Source organism: Rhamphochromis longiceps, linkage group LG4 (genome assembly GCF_057381845.1).
Source record: "Rhamphochromis longiceps isolate RC_006_pf linkage group LG4, R_longiceps_female_GT1.1, whole genome shotgun sequence".
Lineage (NCBI taxonomy): Eukaryota > Metazoa > Chordata > Actinopteri > Cichliformes > Cichlidae > Rhamphochromis > Rhamphochromis longiceps.
In genome coordinates, this window is record NC_140560.1 from 23,554,038 (window position 1) to 23,573,854 (window position 19,817).

General features: G+C 36.1%; 1 protein-coding gene and 1 long non-coding RNA gene across 2 annotated transcripts; one reads left to right on the plus strand and one right to left on the minus strand.

The window, feature by feature from the left end:
- Positions 1-1,572: 1,572 nt before the first annotated feature.
- Positions 1,573-2,690, plus strand: LOC146671628 (uncharacterized). The gene is made up of 3 exons (XR_014911479.1): positions 1,573-1,596; positions 1,963-2,053; positions 2,640-2,690. It is a non-coding gene; the product is annotated as an uncharacterized LOC146671628 (long non-coding RNA).
- A 2,086-nt stretch (positions 2,691-4,776) lies between these two features.
- LOC146671629 (nuclear GTPase SLIP-GC-like) lies at positions 4,777-18,027 on the minus strand. Its single transcript, XM_085405017.1, has 22 exons — positions 17,897-18,027; positions 15,087-15,151; positions 14,189-14,988; positions 13,553-13,597; positions 13,441-13,470; positions 13,338-13,362; positions 13,062-13,151; positions 10,807-10,894; positions 10,039-10,255; positions 9,726-9,947; positions 8,595-8,801; positions 8,324-8,499; positions 7,070-7,163; positions 6,902-6,989; positions 6,652-6,773; positions 6,228-6,401; positions 5,985-6,139; positions 5,756-5,873; positions 5,573-5,681; positions 5,337-5,467; positions 5,047-5,128; positions 4,777-4,862 (listed from the first exon to the last, which is right to left on the minus strand). Exons 3-22 carry the CDS (start codon positions 14,369-14,371, stop codon positions 4,777-4,779), a joined length of 2,442 nt encoding a protein of 813 aa, XP_085261143.1. The 5' UTR covers positions 14,372-14,988; positions 15,087-15,151; positions 17,897-18,027.
- Positions 18,028-19,817: the final 1,790 nt, after the last annotated feature.

Here is a 19,817-nt window from a genome sequence, read left to right on the forward strand (position 1 = left end):
ACAACACTCACGGTAACTTTTATCGAGTGGAAAAAAAGTTAGCTTGTTTATATTATGCTAACATAGCTGTGTCGCTAGCGGTCACGTAGCACATCATTATATACCAGCTAGCCAAACTTCAGTAACCCTGCAAACGTCACTGCTGTTTAGTTTTCTGTCTTGGAAGTGATAACAGAGCTGTACGTTTTAATTTGTTTCCAAAACCCCGCAGTCAGGACATGCTATATTGTATTTAGATAGAAGCTAGCGAGCTAACTTCCTGCTAACTTCTAACTCCGTTAAATGTCATAAATTCCATTTTCATGGATGCCTGGATGTTAAACTCAATTTTTACACCTGGTAGAGCAGAACGCTGATCATTTTATTAAAGATGAAAGACTTTAGACAGTTTTTCAACTCTCAGTAATGCCATAGTGATCGTTTGATATATGGACCTGCAGCGGAGTTTAGACCCAGACACGGCTAGTGACGTCAGACTGAACAACCGGATAGCAACGTTAAATCTCATGAAACCACGCGTGGTTTCATCTCGCGGGCTTTGGATCGTGGTTTAAAAAAGGCATCCATCTCAGTCAAGTCGAGCAGCCAACTCTACGTTTTTGGTATGTCTTGATTTTTTGAATTCATTTTTACCATATTTCAGCCAAATGTAGTTAAACGTCTAGAGTGTCGCCATGTAACATGCTAAAAAAGAGCCGTTAGCTTATTTGCTGTTTTATCTGTTGTCAAAGAATTGGCGCTTTTTCATTTGAATTTGTCTTTGGCACAAGAGCCGTAATATCACATTAAACCTAATTACGAGGCACTCATAACATAATTTGGTTTTCTGTGTGAATAGATTTGTCAACTGACTCTTCAGTTACATTGTGTATTTACTGCACCGTGGTGTTAGTGAGATTTTGGACATTGAACAGCTTTAGCTAATATCATCAGCGGCATTATGCTAGCTTACATCCCTACCCCTCCTGCCCTCACCTGCTGTCCTTTTGTTTTTGTTTTTGTTTTTTTTGCTGCACATTGAGAGATGACCTCTATTCTGCATTTCACCAGGAGTCAGCTGATGGATTGTGGGTTCAAGGTGTTATGGTAAGAAAGTATATTCTATTTTCGTTTCTGTAACTTAATTATAATAGGTTTTTTATAATTATTAGGTGCATGCATACTCACCCTATTAATACAACTGAGAGATCCAAAATCTGCCATAGGTTTAACTTATACCTGTATGTATTGCCAGAAAGGTGATTACTGGACTCGCATTAATGCACACTTGAACTGAAATGAGGTTGTAACTTGTGGGTTGTTGGGTTGCAAATCAGAAACAAACATCTTTGGATTTTTTTTAATCCCATAAGATCTGGAAACACAGTTTTTATTCAACAAAACATTACTGATTAACCAAGCACAGTGCCTGCTGTTATTTCAAAATAATTTTATGTCATTTCAGATAAAATGCAGCATTCCAGTGCATCCCAACCATGCCTTTACAGTCAAGGTTTCTGACGGAGCTGAGTTTTTCTCTGACAGTCTGCTGAAAGTGTTTGCAAAGTGATCGGGGGAACAGGGCACAAAGCTAAGGATGTAGCTGCCATAATGACAGTAAGAACTTTAAAATTCTTTAACTACAAAGTGTATATGTATTGCATTAGGTCAGTAAAAGATTTTTATGCTACATCCATTGAAACCGTCAACTATTACCTGTGAGTAATGATTCCACTAAAAGGATGCCATAATTTTCGTCATGCATTTACTGGCCCACTGAGAAAAAATTATCTTTTTTTAAAAATAAATGTTCTGGAAACTATATATCCATAAAGTTGATGTCAAACAGGAACTTTTGATATTGCTTTGTAGATGCTGGTGTTGCATGTTGACTGGTTTAAAAAGTCAAGAGTTTTTGTCTGGGATCATTTTCTTCTGTGCTACTGAAAAGTTCACAAATCTCTGTTTTCTTTGTTATAATAGTCAAGGATGACATTAATGCTCGGAGTCCCTCATCAAAGTGCTCCGCATCTGTGTGAAAGACAATTGCAACATCTTGGTGCAGGAGTTCATGGTGAGTGTTTTATGAGTAGATTGTGGCTTTGCAACATTTAAAAATGCATTTAGTTATCCACTTGATCCTCATTGGACTGGTTAGGACCAGTAGTCCTCTTTAATAATTTGAAGTTCACATGAGGCCTGGTAGTGAACTCGGCCGCCGGCCCTTGAGGCCCCATCCCCACCCCTGTATTAGGGGTCACATCAGTGTGAAAAAACTTTAAATTTGTCATTCTAATGAACAAAGGAAAATCCGACCAATATTTATATTAGCTTTTGTTTGAAAAAATGACCAACAGCTAACCAAATTGTGGGGCTGAAAGTCTAAATTCTAACATCTTCTGAGTGACATAACCTGGATTTCTGATGGGCCGGTGTCTTTCTAACAAAAACTAATGTAAAGCATTTGAAATTATTATGTTTTTCACCCTCTCTTAGAAACTCTGTTAGACCATGAATGGCAGCATGGCAGGCCACTCTTTGGCTATAGCTATTTACTATGTTGCTTGCATTGGTTTAAATTACTCTAACATTAGAACTGGTAGATTCAAAAGAGATGAGTTTAAAAAGGAATCTTAAAGAAATGTTTTGTGTTTAACCAGGACTTGACTGAGGCCACTGCACAGATTGAGAAAACCACAATGAACATCTGTCACCAGAGGATGCGGCAGGCAATGACTTTTCTGATGTTGTTCTTCAAGATCTGGATAACGTGACCTTTGCAGTAGCCATGCTGTTTGGACCTTTTTTATTCCTTCAACATGAGTTACCCATCACAACTCTGCTACACTTTTGAGGTGATTCAATGGGTGGTAATGGAGTTGGATGCAACTCAGCTCTCAAGAAAAGCTCACAACTAAGACAAAACTGCTCCTGCAACGAAGCTCACTGTTATGCATGTGAGGTGACCAGCTCTAGGTGAGAGGACATTTAAATCTCACACTTGTTCTGCTGCATTTTTGAAGCTCAATTCCAGGAACGGATCGCAGGGTTCATTTTTATATACTCTGCAACTGCCATGAGGACGAGCCGTTTTTTGTTGTTGTTTGTTTTTCCTTTTGCTCTGTACAAGTTCTGTTTGTCTGTTTGGCAGCATTTTTAAATTTCTCTTTGTATTTTTTCTTTCTTTTACTAGTGAAGAGATGTAGCGTGAACAGTTATACAGTCTAAATATCCCATATGGGTCGTGTGAAATGGTATTTTCAGTTTCATTCAGTTGAAGTAAAGAACGTTGAATATTTCTAAGTGTGCTGTTTTGAACCAAGATGTCACAGTATGATCAGTGCTGTAATTTTTGACAGTCACTGTATCAATGTTATTTTTGCGTCTCTTGAATAAAGGTTTTGACCTGCAAGTGCTAATTTCTTTAGTTATTGGGGTAAAATGGGTAGTGTTAATAGGAAGGTGTTTGCCAATTCAGTAACCTAATTTAATGTTAATGGAAACTAACATTACCTCAAATTGTTTAGTCATAATTGTTGTTTAACTGAATCTTGACGTTAGAGGCCTTAAATAGAATGTTTTGTATTGTTCTTTCCCAACATTTTTCAAAAGAAACAGTCCAATTTCTTTGCTGTGATTGATTCCAGAGAACACGGAAGAACTGACATTATTTAACTGTTGATTTATATAGATTCAGTAGAGGAGTAATGTCAGTTTAATTCTTTACCTACTGCAGTGAAATTAGACATTTTGTTTTGAAAGGTTACTGGTGGATGCCAGCAACCATCTTGGAAGAGAACAATACAATCTGTTATAAGGCCTCCATTTGAAAATTGTGTATTTGATACTAGAATATAATAGCAAAATGTAATTTGAAGATAACATGTAGTATTTAAGTGACCAAGTAGTATTGGGTAAAAGTTATTGAATCGTGTTGGGATAACGTGAGAAAATTGTGAAGGATTAAAATATTCCAAGAGCTCAAATTACTTCATCAAAACATGTTTAAGTCACATTTTATCAACACAAATTGCACAAGTTTATTGAACATGAATAAATTGTGTTAATTTAACTCAATTGTTTAAGTTGCTGCCAAAGCAAAACATCTGTGTGCAACAAATGTCCACCATTGAATTAAGTAAATCCAACAACATATTTTTTTCAGTGTAGAAACTCCAATTTCTGTCAATGTAAAGATGTTTAAATACACATGTATACAATGTTATAGTGATTTCATATTTCCAAAAACTGTAATGCAATGGGTTTTTGTATGTTTGTTTTGTTATGGAGCAGGATTGTTTACTAAGTTTGGATCCTAAAACTTAAAAAAAAAAAAAAGTCAAGAACCAAAGAGGAAATACATTTTTCATAACACAGGACTAAGGAACACCAAGGGAGAAATTAAGCTGTAAACCAACAAGACAACATGACTAAATGAGAGGAAGAATACAAGAAATAATCTAAACATTACACAACTCTATAATGTCATGTAATGATTTAATATGAAAAACTGTAACTCAGGGTAAGCAGATCAAGCACATAAAAAATATATTCTCAAGCTTTTTAAACAGTATCAGTCAAAATGCATAAATAGTTTTACTTAACTACTGAACAATGACAAATGGAAGATATGAATTATTTACATCTTAATATTGCTTTTAACAATCCTCACACTACACTAGTCCCTAAAATGGACTAATTGCAGCCTCTAAGATGATCAGCATATGTACTTAAAACAAATTTTAACATTTTTAAAGACAAAAAACATTGACATTTGACAGTTGATAACATTAGGATTTACAGAGTTAGTGATATTTCATCATCTGGAGTGCCTACAAGTTGATCATAATATTTCTTCACCATCTCAAGCTCTGTTGAAACATCTGAAAAACAAAATATTTTTTGAATTGTTTCCCCCCAGAGTGACACACATATGTGTGAATGAGTAATCAGTTATTTATTCATTTATTTTTTTAAAGATAAATATATAGACACCCCTGCAAGACTGCAAAGATAAAGAGGGAAGGGAAACAATTTGAACCAATGTAATTACATCAAACTGTTTACCTGGGAGTAAGCACTCTCCAGCTTTGAATGAAAGTCCAATAGATTCCTTCATAGTTTTCTCCAGAGTCTCCAAGACGTATACCTAATTTAAAATTTTAAAGTTTTTCATCACTTACCACAGACTAAGATACTGTGTTAAAGTTGTATTTAGAAGGTTCTCAGACTGGATGAAAAATATGAATGGAAACAACCATTTTTGTATAAGGCTAATCCAGTTAAATACAGAAAAAGGCTTCAGGTGAGTTATGAGAAAATATGTTCATCATAATTCTTTATAAAACATGACAAACCATCAAATCGTGCAACTTCTCCAACATGGTGTTTTTTGCCTGCTCAAACATGTCCTTCTTTGAGTGCACGTGGTTCTCAATAGTCTCCCTCATGTTGTACAGCGTGCCTTCTCCTGTAAATGCTAAAGCCTCTACAAAAAGACAGAAAACTCTTCAGACTTTTCATGCCAAATAATTCTAAAAAATAAAATATCTGTTTCACTGCCAAGTTGTGAATCTCTGATTTTATTTCTTACTCTTGTAGCCTTCTTCCATAATGTTCTCAATCGTCTCTGTCAGACTGCTGTAGACATTTTTCTTCTGTTTCTGGATGATTCTGCTCAGTCTTGCCTTAATATTTTCTTCCTTACAGACAAACATGAAATAAGGATGAACTTTACCATCAGTCCATTGATAGACAGTAAAGTTTCACTTCTTACCTCTGTCTTGAGAAATCTGAGTTGCAGTTCAGCATTTTGGTACTTTTCAATCAGAGAATCAATGTCAAGTGAAAATGTCTTGATGACTCCATTGAATGCTCCACAAGTTACTTCATTTCTAAAACATGTAAACATTGTAGATCATAATGGCTTAACTGGCAAGTTTATATGTTATAAATTACATATCTTGAATGATATTATGTGACTGTTTAGAACATGTTTTTATTACGGGAAGGTTTTTCTGAATTCTGCACCAATGCTGTCAATCAGACAGGAAGCCAACTTCATATTAAGGTTTATTGGTTTCCCTTTTTTTGGTTTGTAGATGCCACCATTCTCAACGACACACTTCGGTAAATTGTAAAAAGCACCACCATTCTTTCCCTGAAACACAAAAGAAAACTCAGAATTATTGCATTTTACATTGTCATGCAAAATCTGTATGTATTTTAACTATGATTAAACTACATACATCATACAAGAAGTTCTTGAGTTTTTCTCCATATGAACGTTTGGATTTCTCAACACCATCATCAAGACATTTTTTTAAAGCCGTATAGGCGTCTTCCATTTCTTTTCTGACATTATCAAGTTGGAGGCTCATGTTTATCTCAAGTTCTTCACACACCTCGCCTTTTTTACTATTCTGAAAAATATTTTTATTAGTAAAACCATAAAAACTACTTGTTGTTGTTTCTTAATGAAATTCAGTTGGTTTAAAAAGTCACTCTCCTGTAATACGGACCTAAGAAGCAAAATAGAACAGCAAACCTACACGAATCAATCAAATAATAACTCATAAATTAGTAACAAAAACCAATAAAAGAAACACAAATACATATGAGAAATCCAAACATTTAAGAGAATATTATTTTGTATCTTTTACTTGACCTTACCACTCCTCTGGAGTTGGCGCCTTGAATCAAAGACAGAATCCCGTGAGCTCCCTTCACATAGTTTACCGTCTCTGAGTGACAGTCATTGAGATCTTGCAAAAATCTCTGAAGTTTGGTTATTTCTGTTTCAAGGACATACATACATAGTTTAATTAAAATTAAACAATTCTTCTTTCAATCAAAGCAAACTGAAAAAACATTAGCATTCTAGCTATGCATGTTATGTTTACATAAAGGAGACTTCACCTACCAGTATCTTCTGGACTTAAGTAGTTTTCTTTTAGGAACTCTTTGGAGCTCACTGTGAACACTTTGAAAGTGTCGTCAGTGAAGTGTTTCTAGGGAAAAATGTGATTTCAATTTAATGCAAATGTGGAGAGACTTTGCATTAGACTCTCTGTCGGACTATAAAATTCACCTTAATCTTGCTTTGCTTGTTGAATTCTATCTTTATTGCATCCTTGGCTTGCACATTTCTTTCAGTTAGTAGATCATGGAAATCAGCTGACGAACTAAAAAAAGGGGGGTAACACACACACACACACACACACACACACACACACACACACACACAAAGAAATATACTTGTCTCAATGGCAATAACCCACCAACAGACTAATGAGGTACCTTCCTTAAGACTGTAATGGATATTTGAGAAAAAAGTGATACAAATCAAGAATGTTTGTGATAATGGAAAATAAGTGACAGGAAGACAGTGGGAGAAACAGGAAGTCTACTTCAGAGTCGGAAGCTCCTGCAGAGTTAAGTTGACGGTGAATATCTGAGATTTTACGGGTGAAAAAAAGAGATAAGAGAATTACAAAAGTCAGCAGAATACATATGGGAGGAGAATATGTCTCGAGTTTTTGTAATTTTACTGAACAATGAAAAGAGAGACCTGGAGTTACCTTCATTAGAACTGATTAAACCAAAGTAGTATGCGAATTTGGCTGAAACAATGCAGTCCTTATAGAACAAAACATGATCATTATACATTTTTTTATGTATAGCAAGTCCAGTTTTCTTGAATAGACGTTCGAGTTGGCGTCCTTTAGCTTTAAGATGACGCAGGTTGGGGGTAAACCATAGTGCTGAATGGGAAAATGAGACAGTTCGATGTTTAAGTGGAGCAAATATGTTACGAAGGTTATGAAGGTTGACATTATAATGAGAAACAAGTTCATGAGGGGTTGAGGAGCTGTGAATAGACGGAAGGCCATGGATGGCAGATCTCTCTGGAAAGAGGGATTTTGTCATTGTCCATATGAATATTGAAGTAGTCAAGAAGTCACTTGGATAAGTGATGAAATATTTCTCCCACAAAACGCTACATCCAGATGAACAGATTCAACTTTTGGAGACATGATCTAGATGGATTATGATTTGTTCGGAAGTTTCCTATAATCTCATAGATTTTGTACCCATACATAAAGCTGCCTTGCCTGCGTCACTCTCAAATAACTCAATTTCCTTCTGACCAGGCAATTCTCTTTTCATTACTCAGTGCACCTTATTTAGTAAACTTTATAAAATTGTCTCAGCGTCTGAGACTCCTTTTGACCTAAATGTTCTGCATTAATAAAGCCAAACCCTTTGCTTCACTCTTTGTCTAGCCTGGGTTGATCTTCTATGGAAACACCCTGCAGCTGATCAGCATGGGAAATTTACTTACAGATCATCTGAGTCATCAAGAAGATCAGACTTGGTGCAGATAAAGTGAATTTGCTGACATTCGCCACCATTTCCAATCAGACTACTGACACTGTCCAGGATCTCCCAGGCCTCTTTCTCTGACGTTGCACGATTAATTTCAGTCACAATCCACACAGTAGAACAATTTCCAAGTATCTGAAAGGAGAATAACATCATCGTCTCAATGTTTCATCAAAAGATGACATTACTGTTTGCACAGAATAAAGCAAAGAGCAGTAAATGTGAATTACCCCTTTCCACATCTGATCTCTGCACTTGTTACGGTCGCCATTTCCAGGAAGGTCCACAAGTGTGACATGCTGGAGAAAAGGATTGTTTGGCAACCTGACAGTCACACACTTCACCAGTGGCCAAAACCACTTTTTTCCTTCATTACCTTCTCCTTGTTTTGAATCACTTCTTGTGTATTTGACACATTCTTCAGAGAGTTCTTCAGCCTGCAATAAATAACAAAAATAAAGCAATGCAAGACAGTTTTACTTCAATCCTACACTGCAAGTGTGTTACAGATTGCTTTAAAGAATTACAGTGCCATAAAAGATGACAAAAAAGCAATTAACTAGTCTCAGTAAAAGTTTGCATGAGTCATTAATTTTAGATTTAAATGTGATCAGCAGACCTGTTTTATATCCGTGTGGAATAGTTTTCTATAGGAGATTGCTGCAAAAAGTGCAGCCTTACCTAATGCCCACCCTACTGTTACTCATTTTATATTAAGACTTAAAATCTAGTTGGTATGGTGAGTAACCTTCAGTAACAGTAATAAATCACTGTGTTGCACATAGTGAAATCACCCAAGAATCAAACTGTTAAATGGTGTAATTTAACCCTTAGATACTGTTCAGATCAAAAGTCACATTTAACAGCAGTAAAATCTTGAAATTTGATGACTTTTCCTAAAATGACACACACACACACACACACACACACACACACACACACACACACACACACACACACACACACACACACACAACTTGAATTTTGAACCAACTTTTCAAATATAAACAGTGTTTAAAATGACTGATCCATCCATTCATTCTCTTCAACTTTCTAATTTAGGGTCTCAAAGGGGGCTGCAACCTCTCCAGTTGCCATATGGAGACAGTTGGGGTATACCTGGAACAGGTTGCCTGTCTGTCAGAGGCCTAAAAAGAAAATATGTCTGAAAATGACAGATAATATAACAAAATAGAACAGATTAATTTTTTTTGTTAGTGGACAATTGTCTCATACACCTCTTACTGTAGGTTGCACAGTTCCTAAATTACTGAAACCAAATACTATACTTAATAACAGCAAATTTATACAATTTTAACACATCACACTTCCTGTTTAGTAATAGAGCGGTGATGTCTTACTGATTCACATGACAAAATCTTCCTCCTGCTTTGGGGAAATTCTGGAATTTCTCTGAAATATTTTCCATCCATAAGATCTTCAAAAGACTTTCCTTTCCATTCTTCTCCATAGAGCGCTGAAAACTTTTCACTGATGTCATGATAGTCATTATCAACATCCATTTCACAGTCTTCATTATCCCCAAGAAATTGATGAGATGACCACAACTCATCTTTCCACTCCTTAAAAACAAAAATGCTTCTCAGTTTTATTAAAAGGGCCTAAACCCAGAAAAATAAGATATTATATTTCTGCAGCTAAAACTAATTTTACCTCTGGTGTGATGAACTCAATGTCTGCCTCATACTTAGAGCCTTGCATGTTAGCCTCCACTTTGATCATGACTGAGGTGCATGCACTGACACTTCCAGAAGGCAAAAGGTTCTTCTCTTCAATGATGGCATTTATCAGAGAACTCTTTCCAGCCCCAGTTTTACCAAAGACACCAACCAGCTCCCTCTTGTCTGTCTCCAAATCACTAATTTTTTTCCTGTTAAATGAGAGGAAGAGTTAAATTTTTACCTCAAATTTGTGGATACCAGAAACAGCAAATAAAAGTAGCTGTACTATACAGACTTACCAAAAATTCACAAGAATAAAAGTCTGGCAGAAGTAAATCGAATCCAAGTGAGACTAACTGTGATCCACACTTAAAGCATTGGAAGAATTCATTTTCTGTTTAAACCTGTCTGTCAGCAATACAACTTTAAAGTAACTAATAAAGTAAGTAATAGTAAAAATACTTCACCAGTCAAGAAATACATTGGTGAATACTAGCACAAAATGTAGGTTCATGTAGGCTCAGCAAAAAGAAAACTGTTATTTCTTGTAATGAACATCCCCCAACAATGAAAGACAGCTCATGTGCTCCCAAACAATGGAGGTTTTGAGTCTTACAAATCAAATAAGGAATGAATGTCCATGTTACTATGATTATTTATGATTCTAGAATCACTTGCTGGCAAACAAACAAACAAACAAACAAGGCTTTCTAACATGGCTATACAGACACAACAAAGAATACGGAAACTTAATACTCACTTCAGGAAAGCACTGAGCTTGTCTTTTTCGTGTAGTCTGGCATGGACGAATTTCATTATGTTTTTTACATCAGACAGCATGATTGCTTCTGTAAGCAAAGAAGTAAATAATTATTTAGCAGGAGCTATAAACCAGTGAAACCATCCCAATGATCCTTTCTCTGAGTCCTTTCTGAATGACCATCTCACCATATCACTAATTTCTCACTCCACTCTCACTTGTGAACAGGACCCAAAGACATATTTTACTCGAAGCAAAAGTGCTTTCCTGAGTGGCCACTCCATTCTTTTCTCACAGGATAAAATACCTTCTCGAATTCCAAAACCCCCAAATAGATTGGTTTGGAAAACTCCCGTGCAACCTCAAATATCTCTGACAGCATAAAATGATGGTACAGTGTTTTGTGATGACTACGAATGCTGCATTTTCATTCCTGACTCAAAAGGTTCATCTAATAGCTGGACTCTCCTCTGCACTGGCAGTTCGGAGTTTTTCGTTCAGCTACTGCCAGATCTACATTCCACTTGGCCTATCAGTAACTGCCAGCTGATTCTCGAGCCCCACAAGCTCAAAACCATGAGTGACAGGATTCCTCCCCAAACCTGATCCCTCCACCTTCAGTGCCCACCAGGGCTTGACTGGTAATCTGGCATACCAGACATTTGCCTGTTTTGCCAATGTGCTTTTAGACCAATGACTGCTGTGGACCATCCACACAAACACTGACAGCTGCCTATTCATTAATTAACTGCTATCATTAACTGACACTGTTTTACCCAATCAAATCGCTTAACACAACCAGGCCCTCTCCACCTTTGCTGTGCACTCACACACCTCGTAGAACAGAGTTTATTGTGGAAGAAGTGGTGAAAAGATGAACCTGAAAAGCTAAGAGAGAAAAAGAAAAAAAATCCACTTACAATAAATGCAACAAAATATGTCAAGGTAACTGACACGTTAGCAGCTGCGCCATCAACGGTGGTACCAACAACAACACCGACACCAACAAGTAACAAGCCCTCACACTCACAGGAGGCTGATGTTACTAGCATCAGCAAAGGAGAAGTACAGGAGGGACAGAAGTCCACAAAAGAGCGAGGAAGGGATGGAGAAAGGTGAAATTACCACGGTAAGAAAATAGATGAAAGGACATAATTCGGGAGAAATTCAAGGATTCCGGTAAAATGAATGGCTACTTTGATGATATGCCACCTAATCTCTAAACTGCGGCTTTTAATTGTCACATGCTACATTGCAGTGCAACTAAGATATGCTAACCAAACAACAGCTGTACATCTAGCATCTAGACTAATTATAAAACAACAAGTATCTCATTGTTCCAGCAACCAAGAGAAGTAACTGCTACCACAACTCAAGACTGATGCTGTATAACACAAATGCTATGGTATTGGTGGGACAGGTCACGTCAGGTCAGAGGGGATTTTATGATCACCAGATCTCACAGAGCTCCAAGAATAACAGGTGTATTCAAGGGATTGAGTACGAGAGCAGCTGAGCTTAAAGAAAAGATTGTGGCTACGCTGAAAACCTGGATCCTCCATGGTTGATTACCAAGAGTATAAGACGTATCCTCTGACAGTCTACTAGAAGAAGTGCATGCCAAGGTCAAGGCAGCACAGAGGGAAGTTAGCCAATTATTAGAGCTGCAGAAAGGTGTGATGAAGAAAGGGATGCTTAAAAAGTATAGCAAGCTACCCATGCCCAAGGCCTTATAAACTGCTAGGCAAAGACTCATAGCCTTCACTAATCACCTGAAGAGGTACACCAGAGAAAGAGAGGCCAGGAGACAGTCAGGACCCATTAACCAACCCATGGGCTGGAACTGGGGAAATATGAGTAACTCGGCCCTGCCAACCACATCTCACTAAGCTACTGGAGTAGTTCAGCTCCTGCCAGTCTCAGCAAGAGTAACTCCGGTTTTGAACACTCCAGCCCCCTTCAAGATGACTGGTTCTGAGCTCATGGTGTCTTGTAGTAAGCCCAGCTAAGTCAGGCTCCTCGGCTCCAATGTTAGTCAATACAAAATGTAATACAAAGAGGAAAAATGTTTGAACATTATGTATCATGCTCATAATATGGGAACTTGGCAAAAACATTAAATATTTAATTATGGTATATGTGGCATGCGAGCCGTTGCCTCTTAAAAATTCTATTTTATTAACATACTTTTACACCAATAAACCAATGAAAAAAAATGCCATTTTTGTTAAATGGCATTGTTTATAGAGAAATACCCAAGTATGGTCTTGGTTGGGAGCTACGTTGTCGTTTAGCTGGTGGTTGCAACTTGCTGGACTCGTCTGGATGTTCAAACCTTCTCTTTCCTAATTGAATAAAAATAAAATAAAATAAAAATAAAAATGTACAAATAAATAATTTTAAATGGGATTTGCTCAGGAGTGAAATTTAATACTCAAACTGACTGGTATTATTCTGTCCAAGTGAAAACACTGTTGTCTTGAAAATACTGCTAATACTTGTAATATAGGTAATAAAGGCATACATCTTACCTTTATCACTTGTGGATGCCAAAACCTGGGGATCAATGTACATATTTAATGCATGAAAAATTATGTAATCAAATATAGGAATTTAATTATATATAAATCTTACCTGATCTATATCAGGTGCTTCTTTTTGCTCCTGTTAATAGTGCAAAGTAACTGAAACACTGTAATTGCTATTATTGATCTTGGCCATTTAAATGAAATTGTATTTAACTTACTTGAACAGACAAATTGACTGTTTCCTGATTTATGTTTTGTTCTTCCTAGTAAGAACAAAAAATTCCAGGTAAATAGTTTTGTGTTAATGTGTGTTTGCATATACTAATCCAATTCTAATATAAATTCACAGAAATTGAGATTTATCAGACCAAATATAACAATATGCAAAATAACTTTAGAAATAAACTGACTGAGAACCTTCACAGACAACTTTAGAAATACTAATTACATGCAGTACAATTACTTTTTAAAATTTATTTATTTATTTATTTCTGTGTCTGTCCCGTTTGGTTCTTTAGCTGTCAGAATTGTTGTCTGAAGGCCAACAAAGATACCCAACGGATTTACTTTACCAAGTGGATCATCACAGCTTTGCCGTATTGGTCCATTTGATCAACATTTGTTATTATTATTTATTTTATTTTCAGTTGTTACAGATGGGACAGACATGGTTAGGGGATAGGAAAGGCAGAAAGAAAGATGAAAGAAAAGAAAAACAGAATGGAAGAGGGACAGTGCGAAAGGGTACTTAAAAAGAAAAACAAAAATCTCGCTGATCACCTATTAAGAGAAAAAAAAGAGAAAACAAGCAAAAAAAGAGAGCAGCATAATAAACACAACACAAGTACAATTACCTTTAACTGCTTTAATTTCTGCTTGAACGTTAATCTTGGTCCAACTTTTGGAATCAACTTATCAATGAGTTCATCATTAAGTTCATATAAACTTTCCTGTGTAATTTCTTCATCTGTAATTAAAAATTTAAATCTTAGTAATGCAGAAGTGCAAATCATTTTAAAATTACTACACATATGCATATGATGAAGGAGAGTTTAGTTATTGACACAGCTGTTAAAGTGTAATTTGCCCTCACAGGGGCAATTTAATACATTGGCTCTTTGAATTGAAGGCATGTCATTTGTGTTTTCTTTTATTAATTTATATTTTACTTTTCTCTGTTAAATTAACAACCTACAAGATGCTACAGAAAAGTAACTATCATAACTATTATCGAGATTTGTATAAAATGTACCAATGTGTTGCCGTTGGTGCATATGTACTACTCCAGTACAGTAGGAAAATTACCTGCTTTGCTGCTCAACAAAGTTGCAGCATTTATGTCTACACTAACAGATTCTTTTTCAGTATTCATTGGCTACTCTCTTGCTACAAGTTGTTGCCGCAGTGGGTGGCTCCAAATGCTTCATTAGGCAATATGCTCTTCCTGATACAGACCCAAATCTCCAGCTGGAAACAATCCAGTGACCTTTCGCTTGCCAAATTGTCATGTTAAACATCACATTATTATTGTACAAAATCTGTGCTCATCAGTGATGCATAGGTATACCTTACCTTCAAATTTATCCATCCACTTTTGTAGATCCCATTCAGTCAGTTTGTTTCTCACAAAATCATCCATGACCACAAAGAAAAACTGAAAGATAAATTGTAATTTCTAATCAAACAACAAAATGGCTAGGAATAGGCAGATATATAAACAATACGTTTAGAGCAAAAGTTCAAATAGTTTACCTGCTATTGAAGATGCGGTAGAAAAGGTTCTTTCAGAGACGGTGAAGTCAGCCAGAAGGCATAGACTGGGAACAGTCAGGAACAAAAACAAAAAAGGAGAAGTCCAACAATAAGTAGAAGTTTTAAAAACAAAAGTCGATTAAGGTAAAAAAAAAAAAAAAAAAAAAAAGCAAAAAAGGAAGAGAAGGTAAGTAGAACAAAAGGAGGTGAGTGGAACCAGATCTGAACATAAACAGATGCTAGTCAGAGGATGAGTAAGGGTAAGTGCGAAAAGGTGGAAGAGCTAGTGTTATTGCAGAGGTGCCGGAAGTGGCTGGATGTTTGACTATAGGATCTTAGTGGACATGTAAAAATAAGGAGTGAGTGAAAGACTAAATATTGAAACACTGACATTTAGTTTTGTTTGAATGTGGGAAAAAACCCAGCTAGGAAAAATGTAAAAGGAATAACGTTGGTAAACAAATACATAAAGACAAAACAAAACTAACAGCAACTGTTAGGTATGACAAGCAAATGTGTTCTTTGAAAACACTCAGATTCTTTACCATTTTGTCAGAATGTCAACACAATTTTGATAAAACAGCACAAAAAGAGTCTGGGTTTACTTCCAAAGCTATGTTTAAAATAAAAATTTATATAAATAAACACCAAACTTAAAAAAAAACAACTTTCCAAAAGGAAGTTCTCTGAAGAATAAACATAAATGACATGACGCAGATTTGTTCCATGTCTTCAGTATTTATGTATTTATGTTATTCATCTATGTTTATGTTATTTACAAGGTCAGAAAGGCTGCAGGAAGCAAGATTGATTGAATGAGTGATGAAACAGCATGGCAAGATTGTTTTCATAATGCATATACAATTTCGCCTAATACAAAACTTTCCAAAAGATGCAAGAATATATGCATTTACCAACAGTTTTGCTGTATCATAACTGGGTAAAACTTTAACCTTATTAAAACGGCCTTGATTAACTATGATGTGTTTTTGTCCTAAGTAACATTATCAGTGTTTTTAATGACACTGAAGGTAATCTATTCAGCAGCTGCACTGAATCCATGAAATAGTCACAGGTCAATATTAGTAAAGCTGCTACTTAAACCTGAGACTCAAAAAGACAAGATTTTGAGTTCCCCATCCCTGTCTTGCACACACACTATGGTGCAGTTTAAACCAGAGGTCCATAAATAATCAAGGCACATGGAAGGTCCCACCACTAAGGCATCCAGTCACTTCCACTTTATTGCATCAGCCCCTGATAAAAGGAAACAAGTTATTAATTTATATAAAATATTCATCTAAAAAAAAAAAAGCCTCTGTGGTTAACCCTACTGCAGAAACACTGGTGCAGCTGCAGCTAGAAAACGGAGAGAGGGCCTATGTAACTACAGGGGTCCAACAAAGAATGGCCACGCATCATACTGATGTCTTCGGTAATTTATTTTTCTCTCTCTCTCACTCTTATTGTCTTCAGACACCATGAAAACTGAAGAAACACAAAGTTTACAACATAAATGCTTTGAGCTTATCAGTCTCTCATATCAGTGTCCATAAACAGTCTTGTGCAAGCAGAACAGAAAAAATGCATAATAATGGATATCACAAAAATGTCCTCTCATTACCAGTGTAGAACACGTATGCAACATTATACAAACAATATACATGAAACCATACCATGTGCACCTCTTGGACCACATGCAGAATAACATTAACGTTGAGGCTGTAGATGCATCTGTAGCCATGTATCCATGCTAGCTCCACAATGCCATGGTTGTGCTCTCAACCAAACTCTGGTCATGTGACAAACTCTACCTCATACAAACTTTACAGCACTTTACATATTTAACAAACCCATATTTTGTAATCACATATTTTAGAAATGTTTTTTTTTTTAATTAATGTTAGACTTTTATCATCTTATCTTGTAAATAAATGAACTAAATTAAGCATGAATCTATCACAGAAACATGAAATAACCAACTTTATTTGAACTGTCTCAGGGACAGTTACAGCCTACTTCCAATGGTGTAACACAGTCCTGATCAAAAGTTTAAGACCACTTGAAAAATGGCACAAAAAAAAAATCATATTTTGTATGGTTGGATCTTAACAAGGTTCCAACTGGAGCTCGAACATGCAAAAAGAAGAAATGGGAGTGAAACAAAACATTTTTAGAAGGTTATTGAAAAAAACGCTTAAACTGAAACAGGCTGTTTTACAGTTGATCAAAAGTTTAGGACCACACCTCCAAAAAACCCAGTAAACACCCAAATAGAAGTGTTATTGTTGATCACTTCAAAAATTAATATTAATTGTTATATATTCAAACTGCTCGAAATGAATAATTCAATACATCAAAAACACATTAACAGGCTTCCATATGCTCTACATACGGCTTAAAGGCTATTCTAAAATCTTAAACCAGAGCAATGCACAAAGATCAAACGATCAAGATCAAATCACTGCCCAGACAGTTACTGAAATGAGAAGAATAAAATCCGAACGAAAGAAGGGAGAAAACAAAGCATAAAGGCAAAGCAGCAGCACTTCTGTAAGTGTAAGCCAGAGAAACAGTAGCGGCGCCACTATAATGCTATCAGCCGCCCACCCACATGCTGTGAATGCACGGTAAAATTAGCATTTACAGTAAAAAGACGATTGTGACAGAAATAAAGCTAAGACCGTGAAAAATCAAAGTTACAAACGGCGTCTTCCAGTTCTCAGAATGGAGGTTTCTGCAGCTACGACCTATAAACACACCTGTTTACTGCGAAGTAAAATCATTAAATGCACAGAATTAAAACATACCAGCAATCGGTGGAGGGAAAACTTCAGAGGAAACAATCCGCAGGTGATCTATACAAAAACATGAGTAGCACCAATCAACAAAAATGTAACCAATTCAGTCGGAGGGAGCAGAAAAATTTACACGACTTCTACCTGTAACAGCTCCAGAAGGCAGGTGACGAAGACCCGGATGTATACAGCAACAGGTGAGCTAGTGAGGGATGCTTAGATGGAAGGGCGTCTAATTCGTGATATCGTACCAGTAGCTTTATTCTGAAATAATCCCCCTTCCTTTAATTTTGTGCCGGAGACTGACGAGGTACAACAGGTCCGGGGGTGGGGGGATATAAACCACATATTTGTTTAATATTCACATTGACGGACATAACTTCAAGATTTGACGCAAAAGTAATGTCATCCAGAGTAATAGATAGTCTCGAGGACAAGTGTAAAAATAAATGTCTTCGAAGACATTTATTTTTACATTTATTTACATTTATTTTACACAAATAGAAACTGAAACTCTGGCAAGTAAAAACTATGATCAAGCCATTTGCATCACATTCATTTGCAAATCGTGTAAGGCTAATTCAAAGACTTCATTCAGGAGGAACGCCCTCCTCCCTGCCATCATTGCTTTACGCACAGTCACAACAAAAACAAACATTACATTTGACAACACGGGGCAGACGTGTGTGCGTGTGTGTGTTGCGAGAGCAAGAAACCAATGATGTCAATACGAAGGACCGGAAGAGTCAAGTGCATCGAAGTGCATCTGTGTTAAAATAATGAATAGTGTAACAAAATACAAAATTATTTTATTCATTTAAAAATTAATAAATTAATGTATTACTTAATAACTTAATAACACAATTTATAAATCAATGTTTCAAAATGAATTATTAATCAATGAATAAATACTTCAAACTAAAACAGATTTCACAATTTTTTTAACTCTCAATAAAAACCTCATTTCAAAAAGCATTTTAAAATGACAAATTAGAAAAAACTGATTTTCAAGTTGCAATTTAAAAAAGAGAAATAAGTAAATTAATTCAAATATCAAGGTTTTTAATTTTCCATTTTTGTTAAAATCCAAGTTGAATTTAAAGTGTTTAATTGGATAGATAATTTAGTTTGAAATATTGATTTGCAATATTATAAATATGTATATACTGATGGGCAGAAGAAAACTTGAACAAAGCTCTAAAGCTATTAAGTGCCCACCCAGGCCCAGGCTGATCAAACGACATCACCTGAGTATGAAACAAAGTGCCCCACCTCTAACAGCTGCTCAGATGGCAGTTATTTATAGTAGCACCATATAATGTGATTGGCCATTAATTGGTGATTACCAATGCAATATTAAAATATATTATTATTATTTCTCCTACAATTCCATTCACATTGCATGTCAGTATAAAGCTTGTATTTGGTGTGAATAATAATTGTTAAACTAGGTATTACTGTAGAGTTTTTGACAGTACTCTCTCATTTCAGTCTCACATTAATTACATAACTCGCTCTGCATACTTTCACTTATGTAACATTAACCGACTTCGTCCCTTCCCACCCGGTATCCAGTAAGGGTCCTGGCTAGACCCCCCATGCTAAAACCAAGCCCTGGAATGGCACGGCTACGTCTGCAGCCAGTCCACAGCTCGGACACAAGCATTTTATACATGTTGTACTCTGTATGATTGTGTATGTGTCAAATAAAGTTGGTTGCTTAGTTTGCTTAGTTCCCTACTCCCCATGCTGCTGCCATCCTTGTCCATAGTCTTATTACTTCTCTGATTGATTATTGCAACTCCCTCTTATTTGGTCTCCCTAATAAGTCCCTCCATAAACTTCAACTTCTTCAGAATCCTGCAGCTCGGGTCATAACTCATACTCCCTTAAGGGACCATATCACCCCAATTTTTCAGCAGCTTCACTGGTT